The sequence below is a fragment of the Solanum verrucosum genome, unplaced genomic scaffold, assembly GCF_900185275.1.
Source record: "Solanum verrucosum unplaced genomic scaffold, falcon-dt-bn FXZP01000112.1, whole genome shotgun sequence".
Classification (NCBI taxonomy): domain Eukaryota; kingdom Viridiplantae; phylum Streptophyta; class Magnoliopsida; order Solanales; family Solanaceae; genus Solanum; species Solanum verrucosum.
Genome location: NW_026020441.1, coordinates 2,775,355 through 2,795,618, shown reverse-complemented (window position 1 = coordinate 2,795,618; position 20,264 = coordinate 2,775,355). Strand labels below are relative to the sequence as shown.

At 33.7% G+C, this 20,264-nt stretch overlaps 3 protein-coding genes across 4 annotated transcripts; 1 reads left to right on the top strand and 2 right to left on the bottom strand.

Moving 5' to 3' along the window:
• Positions 1 to 7,177: 7,177 nt before the first annotated feature.
• On the bottom strand, positions 7,178 to 8,195 carry LOC125808485 (transcription factor bHLH51-like). The gene is made up of 2 exons (XM_049488188.1): positions 7,971 to 8,195; positions 7,178 to 7,627 (listed from the first exon to the last, which is right to left on the bottom strand). Exons 1-2 carry the CDS (start codon positions 8,193 to 8,195, stop codon positions 7,178 to 7,180), a joined length of 675 nt encoding a protein of 224 aa, XP_049344145.1.
• A 1,805-nt stretch (positions 8,196 to 10,000) lies between these two features.
• On the bottom strand, positions 10,001 to 13,600 carry LOC125808339 (uncharacterized). Of its 2 annotated transcripts, none has more exons than XM_049488057.1 (2): positions 13,368 to 13,600; positions 10,001 to 11,003 (listed from the first exon to the last, which is right to left on the bottom strand). In XM_049488057.1, the coding sequence occupies exons 1-2, from the start codon at positions 13,407 to 13,409 to the stop codon at positions 10,293 to 10,295; spliced, it is 753 nt and encodes a 250-aa protein (XP_049344014.1). In that variant the 5' UTR covers positions 13,410 to 13,600; the 3' UTR covers positions 10,001 to 10,292. The 2 variants fall into 2 exon arrangements, with proteins under 2 accessions (XP_049344014.1, XP_049344013.1); XM_049488056.1 differs by having other exon boundaries at positions 10,001 to 11,009; positions 13,368 to 13,584.
• A 1,514-nt stretch (positions 13,601 to 15,114) lies between these two features.
• LOC125808484 (uncharacterized) lies at positions 15,115 to 15,750 on the top strand. Its single transcript, XM_049488187.1, has 2 exons — positions 15,115 to 15,447; positions 15,646 to 15,750. The coding sequence occupies exons 1-2, from the start codon at positions 15,115 to 15,117 to the stop codon at positions 15,748 to 15,750; spliced, it is 438 nt and encodes a 145-aa protein (XP_049344144.1).
• The last annotated feature ends 4,514 nt before the right edge of the window (positions 15,751 to 20,264 follow it).

The following is a 20,264-nucleotide window of genomic DNA, read 5'->3' as shown; positions in this document are numbered from 1 at the left end:
TGCACGTTTTCTTCTTCTTTTCCGTAGTGAACGAGCAGAAGCCAACAATTTCTAGCCGATTTAGTCCAATCTTATTACCTCGACCCGGCCCAATTCTGTTAATCAAAAAGACCCAAAAGAGATTCCCACAAGCCTCTCTAACGCTAAAGCAGTAGCGCGTGATCGACTCCAACAACCTTATACACGTTTCATCTCCCTCATGGGAGGGAGAGTTCACAGAATCCAGTCGTCAATAGACGGGAACACACGGCGAATTCATAGAAAGCAACGAAGAACACGTGAATCAATACTAGGCTGTGGGTTTTTCTTGTCTTATTCCCCAACGTCCCTGTCTGTCGTACAATTGCAGCAGCACGCGTCCTACCCCCTTTCCTCTTTCGTATTGGGGGGATTTTTCAGAGAAAAGTATGTTTTCCTTAATTGGCGAAAGGATTTGGGGTTTGAATTTTGGAATTGGTCCCTTATCTCATCCAAATTTCATTCGTTTCCCCCCAATTTCTGCCCTAGTTTCATTCTATAAAGGCTGCCCTCTTTTCATATGTTAAGAGGGAACGAGATTTTTGGAAAAAAAAATTAAGAGAAAAAGTGAGAAAGAAAAGAAAGAACTGAAGTTTTTACGCTTTAGGAATTCGAATATAATTTTCTGGTCTCAAGTTCTTGAAGGGTCTTCGTTCGAAGTTAGCTCAGACATTCTGATTCGCCATTTGAGTTTGAAGTTTTTGGATTCTCCTTTGGTGTGAGATCACTACTCGTTCCAAGTCGTAGCCGTCCCATTTCGCTGCCACCGGAAAGGTAATATCTCCTCGATTTTCTCATCTTTCATATTTAGAAAAATGGCATTTCCGACATTTTGGGGGGTCTGCTTAGTTGTTGTTTGTTATTAAGCTCTTGACATAATAATATGTTGTATCTGTGTTCTTTAGCGATTTCATTGTCTACTAGTGGTGGTGGTGTTTTCGTTTTCACTTTTCTCATGCCTAGCTTTGCTGCCTCTTTGTGTTTATCCTAAAGTCGTTTCACCATGTCTCATCTAGAGTTTACTTGCTTAAATGTTGTTGAACGATCACATTGCGTCTTTCATGGCCTCTTAGCATCTAAATTTTTTTTCTTTCTACTGTAATGTCTTACTATTTGTTTCGTAACTTGAGTTAATGTTCGCCATTTGACGTACCCGTCATTCTTTCACCTCAATTTGAATGAATAAACTAAGATGTCAATAATTTCGAGTTCGGATGTTATATTTGTTACCATTTCGAGCTTTTATTTCGCATTTGATTATGGCACGTTTTGGTCCTTTACCCGACGGCTAGCTGAGTCATCTCGAAGTATAGGTTTTTTTTAATTTCTTTTTCTGGATTGAAATCTATCTCGAGCTTTTGTTTTCTCACCAAGTTTGCTGCTATTTGTCCTTCCTTTTGCCTTTTTTTAGCACACTATATGCACAATCGATAGCGTTTTTGATGTCTAGTTTTCATGTTGATACAATATTTAGTTTTTTTTGTGGTTTTCTTTCCTCTTTTGTTTTAGATTACTCCATCCTAATGAGGTTGCCAGTGTGTCTTTGTCACTGCCTATTTTTGAGCTTCCTCACTCTTTTTTATGGTATATAATCCCTCGGCCCCTTAACTGCTCACTACGTCAAAAGAGCAAGACCGTAGCTTCTTGTAATTAATGTATTGTCAGATTTTCATATTGTGGGTCATTTTTATGCTGATTGAATTCTTCGTGGCAAGAAATGATCGTGTGAGACTTGATTTAGGCAGAGGTTTCAGTTTGCTGCTTCAGCTGATTGTTTAAGGTCTCAAATTAAAGTTTGTCACTTCCTACTTAATCTACACTATTTGTTTTCATCACTGGTTTCTCTCTTCATTGTTGGAAAATTGTAAATTGGGTTATTTTGAACTTCATTCATTATTTGAGAGTATGACATGTGATCTTTGTCCCTACTTGGCTTCGATTTCATGAAGTTTGCCTAGTTTCCCTTTGAAGTGGCATGTAACGGTTATAGTTGGGGTTTAATTTAAAGGTCTGAATTTAGTCTATTAGTTTCTTTCATTACTTGTTCCTCGAAAATTGGGTTGTCTCTAAAGCTTGTTTCTAGTTCATATTGTGGTTCATTCTCTTTTACTGTCCATTATTTATGATCTGAAATACCAAGTCTTCATCATTTTCTTTTAAATGGTTATTTTGCTAATGAACATAAGTATGGGCTAACATTTTCTCTCGCTTTATTTTCTAATTTAAATACTAATTCCGTCATTTATTTGTTTTACATATGTAATCTGCTCAAGTCCCCACAGACTTTATCCTTGCATTTTCCTTGGGCCACGGAGGATCAATTTTAGTTTATTTGAGTCAGCGAGCCGTAAAAATTGACGAACAGGTCTCGGAGTTGAAAGAATATGCGACAGATCGAAAGATTGAAAAGATTGGGCCAAAGGCCTAATCTTTATAAAAAGATTGTATTTTGTTATTTGTTGGGCCTAAGCCCATTTAGTCATTATTATTATTTATGTTAGAAGTTTAGGACAGGTGAAAAAATTGGGCATAAGGCCCAAAGATAAAAATATATTTCTTTTATGTTAGTTTAGGACAGGTGCAGGTGACTCAAATGGGCCCAAATACTGGCCTAAGCGGACAGGAAAATCATATTTGGGCCCAAGTCTCTCTCTTATTTTACTGTGTTTGTTTACTCGTTATCATCTGCTATTAATCTTAAGGTTTTTAAAAAATTCAAATTCCCAAAAGACACCCGTTTTGAATTAATCACTTAACTAAATTATTCGTCTTTTACTTGACTTAAAATAAATAAATAAATAAATAATTTTACAAAAATACTTCACTTAGATAATATTTCATTTTTTTTCTCCCTTAAAATGGTCCTAACTATAAAATTGTTCAATTCAAATTAAGTCAAATAAAAATTAGCCAAATAGTTAATTACCGGATAACCGCATATTAGCGGACATTTCGGGTGCTTCCAAACCCTTCCCGAAATGCTAATATGAACCCCGAATCTCCTTTAAATATTTTCAATTGATTTCTGTTTTAATCTTTTGAAAAAATCAGTTTTCTTAATTTCCCTTTAAAAATTAAGTAGTGACTCTTAAAATCAGTCTAAATATATTTTCTTAATAAAACAATACTCTTTCCTAAAAGAACACAATTATTTTGAACAAGTATATATATAATTTGGTAGTTTCATACTAGTCATACCATATACTAGTAAAACAGAAACTCAGCAACCACATTATCAAATATACTCCAAGAATTTGTGGGTCTAATATAATGCAACAACATCATTAAATTTCATATCTTGTGCTCCAAATTTAAATTTAGACACTAAATCTAATTTTATCTTTAGCATAAGCAAAGAAACCCCACATTTTAAATATGATCTCAAAAATATATTTCAAGTATTTGAAAATAGTTTTTCCACATATTTTTTCTCATGCTATCAAAATGTCATTGGCAACATGAAACCTCTTTTGAAAATATTATTCTACAAAAGAATTTTAGTACTTCAATTCCCTTTGACAATTTTTACACAACGTCAAAGTTCATTCCATAGAGGCACAAAATCACAAACTCTAAGTCATTGGTATTTTTCCTCTATCACAAATAGATATACCACTTAGTATTTAAAATACTAACAATAAAGACAAAAAAATTGTACAATTTATTTCTATATAACAGTATAGAAAATCAAAAGTACAGCACTGACTTATTATGTGAAGTTTTCATATTCTTCAAACCAATTACATAGTCTAATTTATCCAGAGTAGAAAACTACAAAAGTTTTTAGTCTACAAAAATCAGACACAATAAAATTTCACATGGAGTACAAAACTACAAAAGTTTTTATTTCTTTTTTTTTAGTATCCAAACAGAATAAAATATATTCTTAGATTATCACATAGATATACTTTTATTTTCAACTAGCCTTCCAACTATAACATTTTGACATACTATTTTGGCGGAATGATCTGAGAGACCCTTATATTTGGCTCCGTTCGTCAACTGGACCCTTCTACTCACGACTTTGTCAACTGATCACTTAAAGTTATTAAAACACACTATTTTAAACCCCTCTGATCATGTGTGTCTCTCAATTGCGCTGATGTGGATAACACCTCACTATCCATATCAGATATTTATTGTCACGTAATTTTTTTATTATAAATAATATTTTTTAAAAGAAACCTCAAACTAATCTCCAAAATCATTTCTTTCTTGATTTCTTTCCATTTTTTCTTTTCTTGCCATATATTTAATCTATTTTGCTACTTAGATTTTATGTTATTGTTCATTTATTTTTTCCTGGTGAATTTTTTACGTTGAAGAGGAATTAGAGATAAGCAAAACTTTGTTATGTTTTTTATTATAAATTATGTTGTTTAAATGGTGGCTAGAAATAAAGTGACTAAAATGGAGGATGAGAGAATGAAAATAAGGAGACCAAAAATGGATCATTATAGAAAAACTCTTCCAAAATGCTCTCAATAAAATTGTGTTACATTTAGAAAGAATCAAACATATGTTTTTCAAAAACACATCTAAAATTCACATCTATTTCACAATTTAGAACCTTTTTTTCCCTCTCTTTTACCAAAATCTAAATAAGTATATTTTTCCCCAATCATTGTAGAACTCTCAAATGATAGGAAGAATATGAGAAGAGAAAGAGGAAGAATTGTGTGTAAGAGCATTGGAAGAAATCGAAGAAGATATAGGTGTTGGGCAGTGGCGGAGCCAGACATTTTATGAAGGGTGTGCAAAATTTTAAAAGTAACCAACAAAATATTTAGTGAGTTTTGACTAACAAAAAATGATGTTAAAAACGTAAAGTTAGCAAGAATTGAACCTTCGACCTCAGGCATCAAAGCTTCTAACTCGCTCTTTACCACTGAGCCAAGGGCTCTAATTATGTCCAGTGTGTGCAAACTTATGTATATATTAACAATTTCATTAATTTGACCTATATATACGGTATAATTTTTCGGTGAAGGGTGTTCACCTGCACACCTATCACTGGCTGTAGCTCCGCCCCTGGTGTTGGGTAAAATTATGAGGACGAAGAAGAAGAAATGTACAACATATTGGGAACGGAGTTTTCTTTTCTTTTTTTAAATTTTTTTTAATTGTTATTTTTTTCTTTTAATTTAAATATTTTTTTAAATTTAAATAATTGTCTTCACTTGCTTTTAATCGTGTGTAACCACGCTCTTGATCCAATTCAGCAAAAAAATGTCACATAAGCTTAGTCAACGGTCAAAGGGGTTAAAAATAGTGTGTTTTAATAACTTTAAGTGTTCAGTTGATAAATTCGTGAGTAGAAGGGTCTAGGTGACAAACAGAGTCAAGTACAAGGGTCCTCAGCTCATTCCGCCTACTATTTTATCAAACTAAAATATGTATATCTCATTCCGCAAACTAAAGAATTTTAAAGTCAACACTATTTGCCAAGGAAAATTCATTCAAAAACATATGATTTGCAGATCATTTTCCAAAGACACACATGATAAATGTCAAAAGAGTTAACTTTTAGAAACTATTTTCCTCCTTAGATTAATAATAAGAAGGTTACCTGTGTAATCTTAACCGAAATACCACCAATTTTTCTGGTACATTCTCACTTCGACCTTTCTAAACAAGGCACTGAGTTCTGAAGAAGTAGTGCATTAATCTTCTACTTTCGTGATCTATTTCTCTCAATCAGTAGAATACAAGAAATACCAACAGTATAGTAATTTCCTTAAGATTGTTGTTCATTTTGTATTCCTAAGATACTTAGAACAAAACTTTAAAGAACTTGATAAGAAACAACAAAGTTTAAAGAGTATTTTCAGAACTAGAAAATTAAAACTAGTAGAGAAAATAGAATCAGAAACAGTTTAGAAACAATATACACAATATTTTTCTCAAAGAAAGAAAATCGAGTCCACTGAATGCACAGTGTCCCCTTAAGGAAATTATTCCCCTCAAGTACCTGAGGTTAATGGAATATATCCTCCCAGGATAGAACGATCTTACTCACCGGTGTATCGGTACCTAAAACCACGGTGTCAGCGAACCACTCAATGACAGTAAAGTACACTTAGAATATTAGATTTAGTAGTAGTCGAAGAAGTCAAGAAAATTCATTATCTTAAAATGAGAGGAAATCCCTCAATTTATAGCAAGCAAAGGGTAGTGTGAAAAAGGTTCTTATTGTGCCTTACCGGAAATGTCACAACCCTTTGGAAAAGTCACAATCTTTCAGAAAGGTCACAACATTTTATATAAGTCACAACTTTTCATAAAAGACACAACTTTTCATAAAAGTCACAGCTCTTCATAAAAGTTGAAACTCTTCGTAAAAATCGCAGCTCTTCATAAAAGTCTCAACTCTTCATTTTTCATTCACACCTTTTAAAATTCAACAATTATTTATAAAAGACACATGAAGACAGTGGCGAATTTAAAGGCAAAAAATAAGGCATCGGAACCCGTGATTTCTTCGTAAAACTAGATATTTTATGTATATATTTTCTAAAACTTGTATAATATTATATTTTGGCACTCATACTATAAGAAGTCTAACTGGTCCATATGGTTAAATGTTAGGCTTTTGACCTTGAGGACTCAAGGACCAATTCCCACTTAGTACATTTTTCTTGGTGCACCAAGTTCGGATCAATTCCTACATTCGCCTCTGCATGAAAATATACTATTTATTAATGCACAGCCTCTAGGAGAATCAGATACCTTATTTATAAACTATAATTTGTTCATTTGGTAAAAATCGTATTTAATAATGTTTACAAATTATGGAGACTTCTATATATAACAAAAATACAACCTGAAAATTCAAATAAAAAAATGATAGATTCGCCTCTACATGAAGATATACGATTTATTAATGCACAATTCTTAGGATAATCTCATACCTTATTTATAAATTATAATTTGTTCACTGGTAAAAATTGTATAAAAGTATTACGAAGTTCTAATAATTTTTACAAATTCTGGAGATTTCAGGTCTATATATGAAGGGGGGAAAATACAACCTAAAAATTCAAATGACATGTCAAAATAAAATTTCAACTTCGAATCAGATTTCAAATTATGTCAAAATAGTACTGTCTTCCGTGAAACTCCATGAATAATTGGTGATTATTTTACAAAAAAGAGGAAATTAAGAAAAGTGAGCGGGCAAGAAGAACCTCTGCCTCTTGCTTTTAATTCTGTAATTTGATGTAGAAGGGGATATAGCAATTCTAGAGAGGACAACTCTGAGTGATCTTTTGAGAGAATTCATGCAAACATCATTTGCAGAATTTTGATTAGGACAAAGCATAAACACACCTTTAATTCTCCCACCCAAACTAGTTATATCAGCCCCCATCACTGTTAATTTCAGATTCTTAATTCCCCGTTGTAGCTCTGAGAATAATTCAGGTCGATCATCGCAACAAAAAGAGGCCTTAAGAAGGCACCCTTTGTTTTCTTCTTCCTCATTTAAATGCTCAATTGTTACTTCATCAATGTCAGTTGGAGTGTTTAACACTTTGCTGATTTCTGCTGTTTTGCCTTTGAGATCCTTAACATGATCAACTACAGTTCCTAATAGAGCTGCCTTATCCATCTGCTTCAAAGAGGGCTCACAGTCATTAATTCGGTAATCATGTCATCTAATATCTATGTCTTCCAACTTTAAATGTGCATAAATAAATATTTAAATTTGTATATAGTTGAATAAGTAAACTTGGAATCTTATGTGGCAATTCACGTCACAGTAGTATGTCACATATTCAACTTTATATAAATTTAAATGTCTACTTGTACACATGAATTAAGTGACGTAGAAAATAAGACAAGTAATCAAATTACCTGCTATGACTAGTAACTACACTTATATTGTACTATAAATCATTTAGATTGTCGATGTATAGAAGTGAATATCAGTAATTCAGTCAGTGTATATTTACCTTTTCAGAAGTAGGAATGAGTTTTCTGAGAGTAGAAAGCTGAGCATTAATTCTGTCTCTGCGTCTTTTTTCAGCTTCACTGTGGCTCCTAGTAGCACTTTCTCTTCTCTCTTGAAAGGATTCATGAGAGCATTGAATTTGAGGGAAATAACAAGGAACCTGTGGCAGTAAATATACTGAATCTTGATTTTCAGGCCAATATTCTGAACAAAATGAATTCTCCATCAATTTTCTGTTACTTTTTTCTATTTCTCAATCTAAATGAAATTGATACTCTTAAATCTTTTAAAGAACATTAGAAGTAATTGGATGTCACTGTTGTACTTACGCGTGTTGTTCAACGAGTGATGCTGATTGGTCTAATTGGTCATGTGAAAATCTTATTTGGATTTTATCAATTATGACAAATTGGCAATGTCAATTCAACTTTACAATTTTTTTCCTGGATTCCTTTAACAACAGAAATCTTTGATAGATATAGGATCTTAAATGTCCAAGGCATTTACACTTCTAGGCCACTATATATATAAGGTAGAAAAAGAACATGGCCATTTGCTGACTCACCTACTGCTGATTTGGATTTGATTTGGTTATACTAGCCCCCAGCAAAGGGGGATTTAAAATTTAAAATTATGATTTTGACTCTATTTATCTGTTGTTTGAGCTGGACGTAATGATTTTTGTTGAATCGGGTTTAAGATCTGCCATGAGAATTAGATTAATGGATTTTTAATAATGAATAAAAATAAATTAATATATCATGATTAATTTGCCATTATTGTATAATAAGGTTAAATCAAAATGTCATGATTAATTTGACATTAATGGATAAGTATGAACCACAATGTCAAAGATTAATTTTCCAAGATTGGATAGGCAAAAGCGAGATTCACACTTGAGAAAGGCCTTTTTTTGCACAAAGAAATTGGCCCAGATTTTTCAACCACTCGATCACTAACTAATTAAATTGTCGAGAAAACACATCTGAATTTAAGGTAAATTATTAGTTTCGTTTTTGAATTATTGACAACTTTAAAAATATCATTTATTTGATTAATTAAACTTATATACACTCTCAATCTGTCACATGACATAACAAGTGGTCTCAATCTCTTGTAGGAGCATGAAACTCTTAATAAAAAATCAAGAGAAGTGTTAAAAACACTCATAAACTTTAGAAGAATCTAGGGGCGTATTTCACTCATATTGTAAAATTAGAAATGTAATTAAATTCAGTTAATCAAGTAAAAAAGTATTTTTAAGACAATCAATAATTCTAATATAAAACTAATAATTTACACCAAATTTTAAAATATTTTCAATCTCTCTAAAAGGTTAAATCAACATTTGCTTGATGGATTTAGGGAATTAGACATGATTAAGAATAAGCAGATTAGATATTTTTCTATACTTAAAAAAAAAGAAGGAAGTTTGAATAAAATTGTCCTTGCACAAGAGGACAAAAGAGGTTAACTGGCAATCACCCATAATTCCATGGTATAGATAGGGTCACAATAACTCTGCCTGTTGTAACTTCAACCATAAAGAGGGCATACAAGATTTGATAAGACTAGCAATCTACCATTTCCCCTTCCCTGCAACCTTATATTTATCTTATTGAATGTGTGGTCTTCCTATCTTCCTTGCTACATTTTTCCTCTAAATTTTTGGTAGGTACTTCAAGTGCTGCTGCTACTTTGCTATTTTGTTGTCATGTTTTCATTTTTTTCTCTTATCTTGGTCCCATTGATATGTGTTCAATTATCCTGTATTCTTGTCGGTGACACCGAGAATGTGGCGTAAGATATACAAAATCTGTAGAGATACTCAAGTACAACGCCTACAATAGTGACACAAATTGGATGCACATGCAAGGAAATTCAGAATGATCCTTATTCTCTCATGTAAAACGTTAATCCAACCGTAAAGATGGTTGAAAGTTATCATGAATGTGCAGACAGACACTCGTTGCAACGCAGTACAAGCACAAGAACTCCTACTTAAACAAGCAAAGATACTATACATTTAACTTGATCAATCAAAATCATAAACCAAATATAAGGCAATAAGACAGTTCCATAATATAGTGTTGAAGAGCTGCATTTTTGTATTCAACTATACACGGCCATCCCTACTCACCGTCCACCTGAGATCTTCGGATTCATTAAACTGGCGCAAAAAGTATAATTCTTAGCCATGATAAAGAAAGCATATGTTGTACACAAAACTCTGCTCATCTAGGGTGCTAGTGGATGGCTGCTGGCTAGACCAGTACCATGTCCTGAAAACCCAAGGAAACTGGATATACGATGACCATCTACCTCAGTACTCGTTGAAATGGATAGCACCAACTTTCCACACAATGTATGTTGTAGCAAACATAACTGTGCTGATGAATACAAATGAAAATACAACAAGAAAGACATCGATTCCTCCTGGAAACTCAAAAGTCCATCCTGGTTTTGGCATCCCTCTTTTGCTATCATCAAACAGATTTGTAGGCGCCTCTGGAAGTCCAGATCTCATTTTCCCCTTCTCACTTTCTCGTAGGGCCTCAATTAGTTTGCTTCCCATCTGAGGTTTAGAGGTCTTTGATTCATTGTACCGGCTGAGAACCCTGGCTGCCCTAAGTTTCTCTCTTGCTGTCAATGGAGATCTCTTCAAGGTTGGTTTTGGACTGGAGGAAGATGCTTCCTCTTCCAAGTTCGCAGAAGTTGCAGACCCATTTGAAACTTCGGCTTCTTGCACGGCCGACTCAGTTTGACCAATGGGCTGCACTTCCCCTTCTGTTTTAGAAGATTCATAGGATGATGTATTCACAGTTGATGTAATAGCTTCAGAGTATGAGCTTTCAGCATTTCCAGAGTCCTTATCACTAACTTCCGTTTCAAGACGATCACTTTTAGCAACTAAAAGAAAGAAATTCTGTCTAGTAACTGGCACACATCTTCTTAACCCCCGCATCTGAAAGGAAGATGGGAAGTGTGCAACTTTCTGCAGAGAGGCACTCCTAGATAGATTCCAGTAGTTTGCCTGTAGCTTTCATTGAGAAGAAACAAATAAATCACTGAGACAAATAACACCAAATTCATGAATCAAGAACTGTGAGCATAACTCTCCATCTAGATAAAAATGGCAACCCTTAATCACAAACTACTTGAGGTCGCTATATGAATAATCCATATTTATTCCAGTACCTTTTGTCTTAGGATAGGACAAATTAAACTACTCTCACACACATCCCCCCAAAGCTGTCATACAATCTCTAACCAAAAACTAGAAAGACTCGTGTCAAATACTGGACCTAATGTAAGTACGTCAATAATGATTACTCTTAACCCCAACTAGTTAGTGTTGCCAACATGGGCATTTCACTTTTACTTTATCCTGCTATTTACTGAGCTTACATTGATTCTAGAAATTACATTTAATTGGAGACAACTTCCTTCAGGTCATTTTAGATTTACCTCGTCACATTATAACACAACTATCATGGAGACACACTTACTTACCAGAGCATTAGAGGTCTCCATAAAACATGATCAATCCATCTCAAACAACTTCATCTTCTTCTTTGTTCTCTATATGTTACTTGCACAAACTATCAGATGTAATCATTTTCAATCTTGTTTGATATCACATCTCCTAGCATCTATGTTTTCTATGATACCTAACTAGTTGATATACTGGGCCTTAGGGGCCCAACACTCTCTAATATAAAATTGTTGGTTCCACCATTACATGAAGGCATGCCTTATATGAAACTAGCCTTTTACTTTGGTATGGTGCTCCTATCGCACACAACTCTTATTCAAATCCTCCACTTAACCAGCGCATTTTAATTGTGTGTGTATATCTTAATCTATCATATTAATCTCCTCAAAGACTTGAGTGTAGACATCAGAAATATTTGCATTTAGACATCACAATATAAACAAATATCACCTGAACCTCATTCTTCAGACGTTGGCTAAACTTGTATTGCATATTATTTATCTTACTTGTATTAAAATTCTTGCTCTCTGCGTTGCTTCTCCACAGGTCAAGTTTTTCTCCACTAGTGTCATCAACACAACATTGTCTACAAATAGCATACTCTATGACACCATATTGTATATAATTCGCCTGATAATCCATGACTAGGATAAAGAAAAGGTATAGACTAGAGCAGTTCCTGGTGTAAAACCAAAGATATGGAAAACTCCTATATATCCCCCCCCCCCCCCCCCCCCTTGTTCTTACATGTGTGATGGCTACTCTGATATATCCTTTATAAAACTTATGTATATAATGGGACTTCACTTTTCTTCAGCACCCACAAAAGAACTTTTCTTGACATTTTATCGTATGTTGTACCTCACTGAATATCACAAGGAGATAATTCATTCTTTCATTGTGAACTTTCTTCAATTCTGAACAAAAATATAGCCTCCGCCTTGGATTTAAAAGGCATATATCCAAACTGGTTTTCTATGACCTTTATTAATGCCCATAAGCCTACTTTCTTTCACTTTTAAGCAGATCATTTGCTCTCATGTATCGAAACAACGTACTTCATTTCCACTTATTTGGCATCTTTCAACTACTAATATAACTATGAATAGCTTGATAAACTGTATTAATCCTAGCTATCAAATCATTCCCTAACCTGTATAAGAATACCATATGGACCGCAAGTTTGCTAATCCTCATATTCATAGCATTTGCCACTTGTGCAAATCTAATTCTAAGAGAGTAGCAAGGCTCTCTTAAACAGATATATCCATCTTTAAAGTTGTCCTCGTGATTTGAGTTAAGCAATGGATCAAAATAGCCTCTCCATCTCTCTTTGATTTCACTTTCTCATGTCAAAACTTATTGATAATTGTCTTTAATCAATTTAAACTGACGTTAAGTCCTTACCTCTCTTTTCTCTCAATTGTAATAGTTCATAAATTTATTTTTCCCCTTCTCATAATCCTAACTTTTGGTAAGAGAATCACTTAGGGCTTCTCCAACATCCTTTTATCTTAACTCTTTATCTCTTTTATGCTTTTCAAAATTGCTATACCACTCTCTTTTTTTTACAGTAACTGGAAATAGCACCTAGATATTCCTCCGCCAACAGGACTAGCCCTTTATTCAACCAAGCAAGTAGTACAAGAAGGTATGAAATTCGAATAAGATTATGGAATTTAGCCAAAAGCAGCATTCCCTCAATACTGTAGAGAGAATCATGAGAATTTCTAACCGATTCTAATCTAATAAATTGTTGCTTCTACTCCCTCTGTGCTATCAAATCACCAGCGTAATTTAGTATCGAATGACCGCAATTAACAGTAAGTATATGAGCAAAGCAATTTATGTTCCATTGAAGCAATGAATTTACAAGGAAATAAAGAGAAGGAGGTGACATACGGTTGACGGAAAGCCCAGAACGGAATTCAAAGAAGTAGCCATGGACTTCTTCTTTACGGTGTGTGGTTGCTCAAAAGAGTTGAGGCCCAACCATGAAATCTTGCTTGCAGGGAAGTGAGATGATGGAGAGAAGAGAAAATTCCACTGCAGCGCTGCTTTGCCTTCAGTTTCCCAAATGAATGGTGCTGATTGAGAGCTGTAATTATCCTCAACTATATTTTCTCAAGGGATCTCTATCAAAAGAAAAGAGAAAATACACAAGTTACACTCTTGTTTGGATCATTATCACCCATTGTTTCATAATGTACTATATTGTATTATATTATATTGTATTGTATTGTATGATAGATATAATATTTGGTTAAACTGTATTGTTTGTTGTTGTTTAATAATATTTTTATTATTTGGTTTGAATGTATCGTACTGTATTGTAATTTATAAATTTACTAAAATATTCTTAATTATTCTTGGGTAGGAGGTTTGATTAGAATTAAATAATATATGATAAAGGGTCAAAAAGTATTATGAAATATTATGTCATGATATAATTGAAAAAAGAAATTAAGTAATAATGGGAACACACCAAATCGATTGTTCCATAAAATGGGGGTTTTCATTGTTACGTAACAACGAAATTTAATAATACAACACAATACATTTTAAGTAACAATCAAAACAAACATTGTAGGTATAATAACGATAAAATACAATATAATGGGTAACAATGATTCAAACATAGTGTTAATCTCTGGCAGCATTTGGTTGATTTAAAGTTAAAGTTTTATTTGAACGTATTATTTGATTTTCTTAAATTGTACTATAAATTTAAAAGTTTCATAATTTATGAAACTTGTTATAAAACCATTGAATTGTGGATGTTTCTTTTCATCAACAACATAACGTAATGAACTTATTTAATGTAAGACTTAAAGTTGTGCTAACGTATTTGGTTAAACGATGTAAAAGGGTGTTTTCTAAATCCTATAAAAGGGTAGTCATTTCACCCTTATGAAATACACATTGAAGAGTTCAAAGAGTACTTCTACTTAATATTTTTATTTGTCTTACCTCCTTGTTTAGTATTATAATATTTTGCTCTCATTTCACAACACGTTATCAGCACGAGTCTCTAACCAATTGAGACCTACTTAATTCAAAATTAATTCCTAAAAGTTAATCAACTTTCTTTTAGAGTCAGGTATACATTTATGTGTTTATAACATCTCTAATAAGACTTGCATAAATCTTTGATCCGTAATTTAATTACTACATATATAACTTGCTATAGGTATTATTATAATACTTTACTAGGCATAATAATCAATACGTTTCAGGTTTATATTTTTATGTTGTTTATATGCTACTAACTTATAACTCTAAATTAAATAGTAGGAAATGTGATAACATGCTAGTTAGAAGACTTGTAAATATTTTCTTGTCATAAATTTATGATAAATATTTGTGTGTCATAAAGAGAGTAGTATTATATTAAATATGACTTGAAAAACTTACAAAAGTTTGACGTTAATAACTATTGAAACTAGAAATAAATATTGAAAAATAATTAGAACATATATTAAAACTACCATTTCATACTTTATGAGTTTACATGTTTTTGTAACATTCCATGTTCATGCATATAATATACTTTATACTAATTCTTAATCATTTGAAACATAAATTTATCTTTTATTATAAAGAAATCACATCATGTTATTAACTCAACTATTTTATGATAGTTTTCAACATGTCGAATTTATCAAAGCTTGAATTTGTGGCACTTGACATTTCTGGAAAGAACTATTTGTCATGGGTACTTGATGCTGAAATTCACCTTACCGCTAAGGGTCTTGGTGATTGTATAATCGAAGGAAATAAGGCATCAAATCAGGATAAAGCGAAAGCTATGATTTTCCTTCGTCATCATCTTGGTGAAAGCCTGAAGGTTGAATACTTAACAGTGAAAGATCCACTTGAATTATGGATAGGTTTGAAAGGGAGGTATGACCACCTCAAGGCAACTGTATTGCCAAGGCCTCGTTATGAGTGGATGCACTTACGGTTTCAAGATTATAAAATTGTAATTGAGTATAACTCTGTTGTATTTAGAATAACTTCCCAATTGAAATTATGTGGGAAAACTATAAAAGATGAGGACATGTTGGAAAAGACACTAACTACTTTCCATGCCTCTAATATGATATTACAACAGCAATATCGTGAAAAAGGTTTTTAGAAATACTCTGAACTAATCTCATGCCTTTTGGTGGCTGAGCAGCATAATGACCTTTTAATGAAAAATCATGAAGCCCGTCCCACTGGAAGTGCTCCATTACTGGAGGCACACGAGGTAGAAGCACACGGCCAGTCTGAAATAAGATAAAATAATCGAGGCCATGAAAATGTGTGGGCGTGGCAAAGGCAAAAGATGATATAATAATCGTCGAGGTGGTGGTCATAACAAAAGAGAGGACAATATGGGTTCTCAAAATAATCCATCTAAAGGAAAGGGCGATCACTGTCATCGTTGTGGCCTTGAAGGTCATTGGAAAAATAAATGTCGGGCACCTGAGCATTTTGTCAGGATGTATCAGAATTCCTTCAAAAGAAAAGGAAAGAAAGGCGGTGTCTCCTCTTCTAATGCCCGGGTGGAGTCACATTTGACTCTCAAGGATGATGCTCAAGCAGGATCTTCTCAAAAATATGATGAGAATGTTGAGGCAAATTTAGCATTGAAAGATGATGCTTTGATGGGCTCGATGATATTACTCATCTAGAAGTTGAGGACTTCTTTGGGGATCTCAACTGAAGATTGATAATTAAACTGGGAAATGAATAATGTCCTTATGTGTTTTTAATGTATTACTTATAGTTCATGTCCTTAAATTTTCTTTTGTTAAGTTTCGTACTTCTTATTAGGTATTTTTATTTTTGTGAAGATAAATAAAATTTTCCAGTCTTCAGTTGGATCCAAGATGAATAATGGAGATATGTGCCTTCTGGATAGTGCCACAACTCATACAATACTAAGAGAAAGGAAATATTTCTCTCATTTGATAATGAAAAAGGCATATGTTAATACAATATCCGGTAGTACAAAATTGATTGAAGGCTCTGGAAGAGCGGCCTTATTACTACCTGGAGGAACAATATTAATAATTAATAATGCATTGTATTGTAGTAAGTCTCAAAGAAACTTATTAAGTTGCAAGGTTATTCATCAAAATGGCTATCATGTTAAGACTGCAAATAAAGGAAAGGTGGAATACCTTAACATTACTACGATAAATGCGGAGAAGAAAACTGTGCATGAAAAATTATATGCACTTTCTTCTGGATTGTACCATACCAATATTGGTACGGTTGAATCACATGCCATAGTAAACAAAAGGTTTACTGATTCCAATGATTTTGTCATTTGGCATGACCGATTGAGCAATCCCGGTTATAATATGATGCGCAAAATAATTGAGAATTCACATGGGCATACTTTGAAGAACCAAAAATGTTCTTCAATCAAAGGAATTCTCTTGTGCTTCTTGTTCACAAGGAAAGTTGATTACCAAACCATCAACGACTAAGGTTGGAGTGGAATCTCCCACATTTTTGGAACGGATACAGGGTGATATATGTGGGCCTTTTCATCCTGCATGTGGACCATTTAAATATTATATGGTCTTGGTAGATGCATCTACAAGATGGTCTCATGTGTGCTTATTATCAACTCGCAATATAGCTTTTACGAGGTTGTTGGCTCAAATAATAAGGTTAAAAGCATAATTTCCAGATTATGCAATAAAAATAATTAGTCTTGATAATGCTGGTGAGTTTACATCTCAGGCATTTAATGATTATTGTTTGTCCACTGGAATAACAGTTGAACATCATGTTGCACATGTTCATACTCAAAATGATTTAGCAGAGTCATTGATTAAATGTCCTCAATTGATACCTAGACCATTGTTGATGAGAACAAAGTTGCCTGTTTCGGTTTTGGGGCATGCTATTTTGCATGCAGCGGTCCTTGTGCACATAAGGTCAACCAGTTATCTTGACATCTCCCCATTACAATTGGTTTTTGGTCAGGAGCCAAACATTTTCCATCTTAGAATCTTTGGTTGTGCGGTATATGTTCCAATTGCTCCACCACAACGCACAAAGATGGGTCCCCAAAGAAGGTTGGGGATGTATGTTGGGTATGAATCTCGTTCTATTATAAAATATTTGGAACCTAGAACTGGGGATTTATTTACGGCAAGGTTTGCTGATTATCATTTTGATGAATCAGTATACCCAATATTATGAGGAGAACAAAAGCAGTTGGGAAATGAGATAGATTGGAATTCACTTTCACTGTCTCATTTAGACCCTCGAACAAATCAATGTGAGCAAGAGGTTCAAAGGATAATTTATTTGCAGAATATTGCAAATCAAGTACCGGATGCATTTACTAACCTTCCACGGGTTACTAAATCATATATCCCAGCTGCTAATGCTCAAGTTCGAGTTGATGTCCCGATAGGACAAAATGTTAAGGCAAATGAGTCTGGACCACATTTAAAATGTGGTAGACCAATTGGTTCCAAGGATAAAAATCCTCGCAAAAGGAAAAGAATAAATGACCAAGATGAACATAATATGGAGGCAATTGCTCATGAAGAGCTCCGAGACATAATAAATGATGACACCAAAGAGGAGGTCCATGTACCTGAAAATAATGAGAATGAGAAAATCTCTATAAATTATGTCTCGACGAGAAAAAGGTAGAATCGAAATAATATTGTGGTGGATAATATTTTTGCCTATAATGTTGTAGTTGAAATAATGCAACAAGATGAAGATTTGGAACCAAGATCTATCAATGAATGTAGACAGAGAATTGATTGGCCAAAATAGAAGAAAGCAATTCAAACAGAATTGACTTCACTTGAAAAACGTGAAGTTTTTGGACCAATAGTCCGAACACCTAAAGGTGTCAAGCTAGTGGGGCACAAATGGGTTTTTGTGAGAAAACACAATGAAAATGGTAAAGTCGTAAGATATAAAGCACGACTTGTGACACAAGGTTTTTTGCAAAGGCCTGACATTGATTATGAGGAGACATATTCTCATGTGGTAGATGCAATTACCTTCAGGTATCTAATAAATATGACAGTTCATGAAAATCTTGAAATGCATCTAATGGACTTTGTCACAGCCTAGTTATATGGCTCACTAGACCACAATATTTTTATGAAAATCCCTGAAGCACTAAAAGTTCCTGAAAAGTATAAAAATTCAAAAGAAAGTTGCTCAATAAAGCTTCAGAAATCCTTATATGGATTGAAACAATCAGGGCGAATGTAGTATAATCGTCTTAGCGAATACTTGTTAAAGAAAGGGTATCAGAATGGCCCTATTTGTCCTTGTATTTTTATACGAAGGTCAAAGTCTGAATTTGTAATAATATCTGTTTATGTTGATGATTTGAACATCATCGGAACTCTTAAAGAGCTTTTAAAAGTTGTTGAGTGTTTGAAGAAAGAATTTGAAATGAAAGATCTTGGTAAGACAAAATTTTGTCTTGGCCTTCAGATTGAACATTTGACAAATGGAATATTTATCCATCAATCAACATATACTGAAAAGGTTTTGAATCTATTTTACATGGATAAATCACACCCACTGAGTACCCCATGGTTGTGAGATCTCTCGATATAAAGAAAGATCAATTCCGACCCCAAGAAAAGGATGAAGAGATTCTTGGTGATGAAACACCATATCTCAGTGCTATCGGGGCACTAATGCACCTTGCCAACAATACCCGACCAAATATTTGCTTCGCATTAAATTTATTGGCGAGATTCAGCTCATGTCCAACAAGAAAACATTGGAAAAGTGTTAAGCATATATTCATATATCTTCAAGGAACAATTGATATGGGGTTGTTGTATTATAATGCATCCAAGTCAAAATTGATCGGTTATGCAAATGCGGGATATTTGTCTGACCCACATTAAGCTAGATCTTAGACATGCTATTTATTCACATATGGAGGTATAGCTATATTATGGCGTTCGATGAAGCAAACAATAGTTGCTACTTCTTCAAATCATGCAGAGATAATAGCCATTCATGAAGCCAGTCGAGAGTGTGTATGGTTGAGCTCAATGACTCAACACATTTTGCAATTATGCGATCTTTCTGTGCAAACAAAGACTCCAACAATATTATGTGAAGATAATGTTGCTTGCATAGCTCAATTAAAGGGAGGTATCAAGGGAGACCGAACAAAGCATATTTCACCTAAGTTCTTTTTCACACATGATCTTCAACAAAATGGTGAGATAAATGTTCAACAGATTCGTTCGGGTGATAATCTTGCAGATTTATTCACTAAGGCATTGCCAACGTCAACATTTGAGAAGTTAAGATATAAGATTAGAATGCATCGTCTCCGAGATGTCAAATAAAGTTTTCATCAGGGGAGTAAAATACGCGTTGTACTCTTTTTTCCTTAGCCAAGGTTTTGTCCCATTGGGTTATCCTGGTAAGATTTTTAATGAGGCAACACTCAAGGCATATTACAAGATTGTGTGTACTCTTTTTCTTTCACTAGGTTTTTTCCCATTGGGTTTTCCCTAGTAAGGTTTTAACGAGGCACGTTATCTATAAACATCCAAGGGGGAGTGTTATAAAACCATTGAATTGTGGATGTTTCTTTTCATCAAAAACATAACGTAATGAACCTATTTAATGTAACACTTAAAGTTGTGCTAACATATTTGGTTAAAGGATGTAAAAGGGTGTTTTCTAAATCCTATAAAAGGGTAGTCTTTTCACCCTTATGAAATACACATTGAAGAGTTCAAAGAATACTTCTACTTAATATTTCTATTTGTCTTACCTCCTTGTTTA

Bases quoted from the DNA above. Each gene is read 5' to 3' on its own strand.
- LOC125808485 (XM_049488188.1), bottom strand. From the start codon at position 8,195: ATGGAGAATTCATTTTGTTCAGAATATTGGCCTGAAAATCAAGATTCA. The intron at 7,628-7,970 runs GTAAATATACAC...TCTTTGAAGCAG, and splicing joins TCATTCCTACTTCTGAAAAG to ATGGATAAGGCAGCTCTATT.
- LOC125808339 (XM_049488056.1), bottom strand. From the start codon at position 13,409: ATGGCTACTTCTTTGAATTCCGTTCTGGGCTTTCCGTCAACC. The intron at 11,010-13,367 runs GTATGTCACCTC...TCTCAATGAAAG, and splicing joins TTCTGGGCTTTCCGTCAACC to CTACAGGCAAACTACTGGAA.
- LOC125808484 (XM_049488187.1), top strand. From the start codon at position 15,115: ATGTCGAATTTATCAAAGCTTGAATTTGTGGCACTTGACATTTCTGGA. The intron at 15,448-15,645 runs GTAATTGAGTAT...GTGGCTGAGCAG, and splicing joins GGTTTCAAGATTATAAAATT to CATAATGACCTTTTAATGAA.